The following is an 8474-nucleotide window of genomic DNA, read 5'->3' on the forward strand; positions in this document are numbered from 1 at the left end:
ATTCTGGATTCTGAACCAAACACTGCCTGCTTTATTTTAGATTACTTGTTACTATGATGTCTGAACCCACAGGCTGTGACTGGATTAGTACAAAATGACCACCTACTATGAGTAACTAATGGTATATTGTCATATCATGTGAACCTGCAGTTTCCTGTTTGTCCCAACCCATCGCTTGTTTTAGGAGGAGTTGCAACAGATTGCCAAACCTGGGTGACTGATTTCTTCGAGGCAGAGAAAGAGAAAAGGGGCCAAGAAACAACCCATGGTGAGCCTGGCCATCTGTTGGGCACACTGTGGGCTCAGAGAGTAGGTTGTTTTGACATATGACTTCACTCTGTTTCATTAAAACCTGAGCTGCTTATTGAGAATTTTTCTTCTGCCACTCTGGAAAGCCAGATCCCACAGGCCAAAGTTGTGTCTAGTTGTAATCCTCTGCACATGATTTGTTTTATATGTAAATATGGAAATCTGCTTTTAAAAGAGACAAAGCAGAAGCAGACCTCCTAGTAAAGTAAGATTAAATAGTTTGAAATTGTTAATAGTTGCCACACATAGCTTCACCATTTTTGGTTGCAGCAGGTTCTTTTAGTATCTTTGAATTCCCCTTTTCTTGAAAATTAAAATCTTTTTTCACCAATGGGATTAGAAAGGGTTTAAAATTTTTTTCCAAGCATAATATCCATCTTTAAGGGCTAGATAATACACCCAGATTTTAAAAACTGATGAGAAACATTTGAAGGCTCAGCTCTGGACTGTTACTATTAAGTTTGGATGTAATGCAGCAAAATATGCAAGTTTTGAGACAAATAAGTTTAGCTAAGCAGTGTTTCTTTCCTCCCACTGGAGGCAGTAGGCGTAATTCAGGGATATGAGTATGTTCTCAGGGTCAAACTAATATCCACTACTTACCTACCTACAAATTGCTAGCCCTGTAAGAAAACATACAAACAGCTGTATTGAGCTTTTGTATGTCTTCCTTTTTGCAGTTAATACCAGCTCTTGAGGGGACTGGATTAAGATCACAGGGCAAATGGGGATGGACTGAAACATCACCACCCTGTAGTTCTAATGCAAGCAGCCCTTTAAAGAGGCAGGGGAAGTGATGCATTCCTTACATGTGTGGGGCCACGTTTGTTGTTTGGATTCATTTGGAATTGTTTGAAGAACAGCTACTGCTTGCTATGGAAAGCATGCCATTATTCAGCAGGGCATTCTTCATCAGACTATGTGCTTCTGGTTTAATTAGATAGCCAAATCAAAGCTAGTTTGGCAGCTGTGCACTTGCTCCCTGTTTTACTTGTAGCACCATCAGCAGATAGACATAAGGATAGAGGAATTTATTTTTTTAACTGCCTGGATGTATTTGTACGTTTGGTTCACTATTAGGAATATTCCCGTCAAAGAGCAATGAATTTGAATGTTGTAACCAGGAAAAATAGTTCAGCCCAAGCAGCAAAACAGTGATGCCCAGAAAGGACTTTTTTCTATTCTCTATTTTTCATTCAGTGACACCAATCCCATTACCAGCCCTACTGGGTGAAAATGACGTTGTGGGAGAGGAAAGAGTTTTTAAATATATACTTTTAGAATTTTCAATATTAAATGAAGCAGTTTCTTCTCTTATCTGCCTGCCAAAATTGCAATAGAATGATGGGTGCTGTTCTTAAGGACTTTGTGGGCACCTACTGAATAATGGGTCTAACATCACTGGTAATAGGATATACCACCATCCCTGCCTATGCAATTCTTGAGTCTACATAAGTACTGAAGAAAATGCTGGATCAGATTCACACGGTGGCCAACAGCTTCCTTTGGAAAAGGAAAATACTGAATGAGTGCAATAAAGCCCTTCTGCTCATTTTCTCCAGCAATTGGTTACAGAAACATGCTGCCCTTTAAAGTAAAGTTTAGCCATCAGGCCTTGTAGCTATTGATAACCTTATCCCACACAACAAGGCTATGATTGCTTTTGTGTTTTTCAGTTTCAAGCAGTAGAAAGTACAATGTTGGACTGGTTTTCATTTGATAAGCATATTGTAGACTTAAGCAGGGCTCTCGTATCTGCAGACTCTCCTCTGCATCAACTCTGACTATACAGATATTTTACAACAACCAGTCAGCCATCTTGCCCAGCCAATCTTGCTTGATGAAAAAAATATGAAGATCTCAGAGCATACTGATTTTTTGTAATCCCTGAGTTGGTTTAACAAAGACATTACAGTATATGGATTTTGGAATGTGTATAATCAGTCTTCCCTGAGGCTGTGGCTCAAGGGCTTTGCTTCGCACTTACCTTTCCTCAGTGTGCAATGACAACTAGCAAAGCTGACTCCATACTGGACCTCAATTTTTAAGAACACTTTTTAAGGAGCCCAAAACCTGTCTCAAATGTACTCATTATCAAAGACACTAGAGAATGTGAAAGCTCATTTTGAAAGGTCATAACTGATTATTTCCTGCAACCTCCCTCCTCCACAACATGGAAAAGGGCAACCACTGTAGAGATAGATCCCCATGGAAACCCACTTCTATTTTTAAACAGTGTTACAAAGGAAAAGCTATCAGCACAGAAAGGATTGAGTTGGAAGGAAGCATTTGAGTGAGAGACAAATGTAACCTTCAGATCTGTCAGTACAATTGTACTCAAATTGGCAAATTCAGTTAAGAGAACCCTAATTCTCACTCCAAAGAAATCAGTGTAGAAACATGCTAAGCAATAGGGAGAAATTGTAGCACTAATTAAAAAAGTTATTCTCTGGGGGCCTTCCCCACTCCACCTTTACCAAAGTGTGAATGATTTGTAAGGTATCTTATTCAAGTAATGGAAGCAGATATGTAGGAATAAATCCTCCAATAATAATTACTTTATTTCAGGCAAATTCCATTTTGAGAATCATTAGGGAAAGAGTTGAAAATCGAACTCAGTATCATAATTCCCTTATACAAATCTATGTTGTAACCACACTTGAAATAAAATGTGGACTAGAGATGGTATTTTTATTAGTGCAGGTGCTGTAGCCTCAACTCAACAGGGATAAGTGAATTGTTATTCAATAGCTGTATCTTCTATATTGCAAAATAGTCTGTTTTTCAGTTTCAAAAAGGGCTATAACCATAGCTTCTTTACCTGACCTCCTTTTTCTTAAGCTTATCTAGGTTTTTTCCAACATCTCTTACCTTGCATTCTTGCAGACCAAAACATCTGGAGGGCCACAAGTTGCCCAACCTGATTTAAGAGCAGACAAATACACCCTCCTTTCCCACTTCCAAATAAACAGTTGTTTAAATCATGTTCTTCTGAACTTTGCCCAGCTTATTGACCTCTTTTGTGAATTACTGTGAGAAATGCAGAGCATCATAAGCTGCCAGACAGTACAAGAAGAGCAGAATACAGAATTCTTAGATTCATGCTTCCCAATATAATATGTAGACGCTTTTAAAAACTACAACCAAATAAACAGTACTCTACCCATGCCTTCCTTGCCAGGATATGTTTTCTCCCACCTTTTGCAGGTACAGTTATAGCAGCATTTTTCTTTTGCAATTGGGTCAACACAGCCTCATCACTCATCCTCATCTATGAAAACATACCACTCATTGCCTGGATTTCCTCTCCTGCATCTGAATCTCTCTTTAAAATGCCTGCTGTGAGAGCCTCACCGTATTTGTGGCTTTCATTGGAAAAAACTTTTTGTGTTCCTGCACCAGCTACATGAAGGCCGAGTCGAGACATTGATATGGTCTCTTAGGGTAACTGAAGGGGTACAAAACAAATGTTTCAGAGACTCAGTTAATTTTGTCTTTTCAGGAAAAGAGTGGGCTGACAAGTGTTCCTTAATATGAGCCAGTGTACTCCAGCACAGTTATACAACTGTGAGCTCTGATACATGCTTGTATTCACTGTGCCCTACCATTGTTGGGTCTGATTGTAAAAACCTGCATTAGAGACTAGTGAAATCCCATTAGGAAATGCTTTTGGAAAATGCTGCTGAACTGTTTGTTCTGGGCCTGTTGTAGTGAGATACATCTAATCAACACTGTGGCATTTGGATCAATGTCTCCAATGCTTCAAACTTTTGAAACGGCTGAGGAATTGGCTTTGTATTTTCACTTTACCTGCTTCTTAGTTATGTTAAGTCACTGGTTTCATATCATAAAACCAGCCTCTTTAGGGAGGCACATTAATTTGTTTGGGCAAGTACCTTGTTTTAAATGCAAAATAGCCTATTTCCCCCAAGACAGGGGTCTGCTACCTGCGGCTCCAGAGCCGCACGTGGCTCTTGAACCCCTCTGCTGCGGCTCGGTCGCTCAAAACATGCACCGGCACAGCCACTGATCTGCTCAAAGCTCCACTCAGGAACGCAGTACTAGCTAGTTAAGTAAATCGCTATATTCCTCTGCTAAACAAGCTTCCTGCAGGCTCTCATGTTACACAAAACGCTGTTGAAAGGATTCTCTTTGTCCCAGTGTAATCCCCTTCATCTCAATGTTAAAAGCTGCACTTGGGGCCTGTCACAATTCACAGCACTTGACTGTTTATCTGCTAATCAGTCACTAAACGCACCATCTCCAGCACAGCCTTCCATATGCAGACCTGCACCACACCACCTGTGCCCCCCCGCATAGGCCAACCATGGGTAAATCGAAGAAAACCAAACCAAACGTTTTATGGTATGTGGGTAGATTCATTTGCTTTTACTGCTCACGAACTTATGGGGCTTGCTGTTTAATGCATGCAGCCCTTTAGCACTGACTTTGACTCTTCAGGAAGCTGTTCTATTCAAAATACATGAAAAGAGTCATACTAGTTTATAATGTAAGATTAAAAACAACAGTTTTTAGTGACTGAACAAGAGCTGCAGCTAAATCATAATGAAGATATACATAACATTAAGGTAAAAAACAATATATGCAGTGTTGTCTTCATTTTAGATGTCAAAAGGGTTTTGCGGCTCCCGGTGTTTTCTTATGTGTGGGAAATGGGTCCAAATGGCTCTTTGAGTGTTAAAGGTTGCTGACCCCTGCCCCAAGAGATTGGGTTTATCAAGGGTCATTCTCCAGTCACTGCAAAAGCATGCAGCAAGTCTAGCTTATTCTGTGTCTTATCAATCTGCTGCTTGCTACTAAACAGAAAACAAAAGTAAATTCTCTAATGGTCTGTCTGTGCTTTTCTTAGCAATGCTTGGAGAGACTTGAGCATTTATCCCTACCTCTTGATTACATCTACCTACCTACAACATTTCAACACCAGAGGGTTGCAGTTGTGTGCAAATTAAAGCCCTGTTGGAACAGAGCCTAAATATTTGCATTTCCATGCATGGGAAGTGATTTGTTGTAGACAATGCATGAATATGAATAAAGGCATATGATTAAGTTTCAGAAGTCATATTATTTCATTCCACATAGGAAGTTTGCTTTGGGTTGGGTACTGGCTCTGCAAAATAACTGTTTCCATTTGTCTTTATTAAGATATAGTCAACAGAAATTCAAGCAATTTTGTATAGTCCTCAAAGTTGTCTCCCTTCCATAATATGACTAGCTGAAAGTTTAGGAGAAAGCACAGTGATTAAGGAGTGGTCTGTTCTTTGCCAATTATTTTTAGACACTGTGGCCCCCAAAGATTAGGACCACCTTCTATCTTAGGACTTTTTCTTTGGTGCTTATTTTGCTTATTAACTTCCCTTCCAAAGGTACATCCCCGAAGAGCCTTTTTAGAAAAAATCATGTGCTTTGGCTTTTACAGACAAAACTCACTTATTGTGGTATGAACGTCATAGAAAGTCATCTATTTCACAGAGGAGGTGATAGGTATATTTTGAGATACATTGGAGGATTCTCTATCAATATAAAATCATCTGTTGCTTTGTCTTTTAATACTCCTAAATAAAAGGTAAAACAAATCAGTTAAAGCTTGATTTGAAGCAGGCACCTTATTATGCAGCTGTTGCAGACAAAATTATCATTCTAGTACATCTGGATTGACCTTAGCTTCCAGGTAATACAGACTTTCTCTTATGGGACATCTCGATTTGCTAACACAAGAATTGAAGTACCTTTCCTATAATATGGCTGCACCTTCTCCCCAATAACTACATATTCACTGCCTCTTTTTTTAAAGGTGTGTGTCTTTTTTCTTGGTAGTGGATAATTTAACCCAGTTCTACCCTCATTACGTTCAACATAGACATCTCTTCGTGTATGGTGCCAGTGTTACTTTGGATCAGCCGCTGGTTCTCAGCCTATATCCTACAGCCTATATCCTATATAATATCCTATTTCTATCCTGCTGTGAAGATGAAAGACCAGTTTTTGAGTTCTTTGGAGAAGAAAAAGGCAGGATATAAATATTTCTTTGTCCATGAAAGCACGCCTATCTCTGCCTCGTTGTTGCTCCCTTTAGATAAGTACTACCTGTTTTTTAACTAATCCTTTAACTAGGTTTTGACTGCTCAATGCTCTGCTTAGTTTTGCCCAGCCGATTTCTGCAAATCAAAATAGTATTAGAGACATAAGAGTAGGCCAGGCCGATTTTTATGGCTAGTTCGCAACCCACCTCCTACACTTACCCATATTTTTGTGGGGTGGGGAAGGGCTTCCACGCGCCTAACAAATTTTTGCTAAGTGTGTTAAAATCCAGCACCACCTCTGTGTCTCCCAGTCACGACCAACCCCACGTGTCGTTGATAACCGATCTTACGCCTACCTCACAAAGAGCTCAAAAGTCTCATATTCTCCCACCCCCTCCTGTTTCTCTTCCTCATCTGTTCTCCCCAGGCCTCGCGGAGGTGCGTTAGGCGTTTACTCTGTTCGAACAGGCCAATCATGTGAAGCAGAGGTGGCAGCGGGCGGGACTTCTTTGGAAACAGCCAATTGGCTCTCTGAGTTGAACGGCCAATGGGACGGCAAAGCGGCAGATATGAGATGGCGACGGAATTGACTATGAGGGGAGGAGAAGGCCAGAAGCGAGTTCGTAGGTAGGATGCGGCTGCGTGTGGGTGACTGGGAGGCTGAGGTGGAGCAGAGAGGGGCCGATGGATAATATCGTGTGCTGGGATGGGGAACGTGGGGCCTTCTAGGTTCTGTTGGGCTGCCGCTCCCATCATCCCTCACCATTGGCTATGTTGGCTGGGGCTGATGGGGACTGAGATCCTGCAAGCTCTGAGTGGCTACATGTTGTCCACTCCTGTTCTAGGGATATGGAAGGGTTGATAGAGGGGATATCTTGGGTTCAGGAGCATTATTTGAGATGGGTAAGGACAACTATAGGTTGTAGTAGTGGAAGCAGTAATAGTAAACTGCTTTCTGCCTTCAGTTCAGAGGTGCTGGTTTGAGGATTTGGGGGACAAAAATCTAGATAAATATTGGGTATATCTCCATTGCTGGTAAGCTCTAGCTTTCACCTTGGTGTGGATTATGAAATTATTATGTGTGATCCAGATTTAAGAGAGCATGTCACTTTCTCTAACAGAGGTTTGTCATTGAGGCATGCTGCATTTAATCTTGCTGCATACAAAAGCATGGGGGTTTTTTTTAGTGAGAGCTGGTGGCCATTATGGCTAATAACTTTGCTGGGGCCACAGCTCCCTTTTTAAATCGGAAGATAATGACCACAACTTTTAGCCTGGAGACTATTCTAGAATCTAGATATATCAGCTTAGAGTACAAAGTGTGGATTCCCAACCTACTGTCAAAGGAGCAGGATTGATGAGTTCATACAGCTGTCTCCACTTCTGCCCTCAGTGACAGGATAACTCACTCAAAAGTTGTGTTCTAACCATTTTCTGCTTGCTTGTGAATCAGTCCTCTTGATTGTTTTTCAAGGTTTCACTAAAGAATATTTACATTCTCTGCAGGCCTAAATTGACCCTAGCGCTCAATTCATTTGCACATGTCAGAATCCCGGAATCTCAATTTGAGAAGAGGGAATAAAACTCGGGTTCGTGGGAAAGACCAAGCGTCCAGACCATCTGAGGCTTTATTGTTTTACCCCCAAGGTTCCCGCAGTACACTCACGATAATGCAGGCTGCATTACCGGGCAGGCAGAGGTGAACTCTGCTGCAAAGCTTCAATACCATTACAGGGCATTTATAGGTACACAGGGACAGGGCAATTGATGCCAGAATGCAGAGATTACAGTAAGATTCTGAGGTCATCACATGCAGAACAGGTAAAGAAATGTCAGTCAATCACACTGTAACAATGAGATTAAAATATTTCTGGTATTGACACTTTAGTTGAGTAACTTGAACCCATCTCCAGGTCTGCTCAGACATGCAAATTCAAGCTGCTAGAAACTATTCATGATAAGCTCAGGCCCTTAAACATTCTGCATGATCAGGGCACATGAAGCCCTCTGGGCTATCAAAAGATTATTGTAAACTGAATTCCAACAATGACTATTTACAATGTATATTTGGGCTAAAATGGCCTACTGTAGCCTACAGCTAAAGGTGAGAGAAAGGGGGGGGGG

At 41.0% G+C, this 8474-nt stretch overlaps 1 protein-coding gene across 1 annotated transcript in view; it reads left to right on the top strand.

The window, feature by feature from the left end:
* Positions 1–6897: 6897 nt before the first annotated feature.
* ARHGAP19 (Rho GTPase activating protein 19) overlaps positions 6898–8474 on the top strand; it is an 18741-nt gene continuing 17164 nt past the window's right edge. Inside the window, exon 1 of the mRNA XM_044450182.1 lies at positions 6898–6977. Within this exon, the coding sequence (XP_044306117.1) occupies positions 6898–6977 (80 nt within the window). The remainder of the gene's footprint in view (positions 6978–8474) is intronic.

This window comes from Varanus komodoensis, unplaced genomic scaffold, assembly GCF_004798865.1.
Source record: "Varanus komodoensis strain SLA01 unplaced genomic scaffold, ASM479886v1 scaffold1, whole genome shotgun sequence".
NCBI lineage: Eukaryota > Metazoa > Chordata > Lepidosauria > Squamata > Varanidae > Varanus > Varanus komodoensis.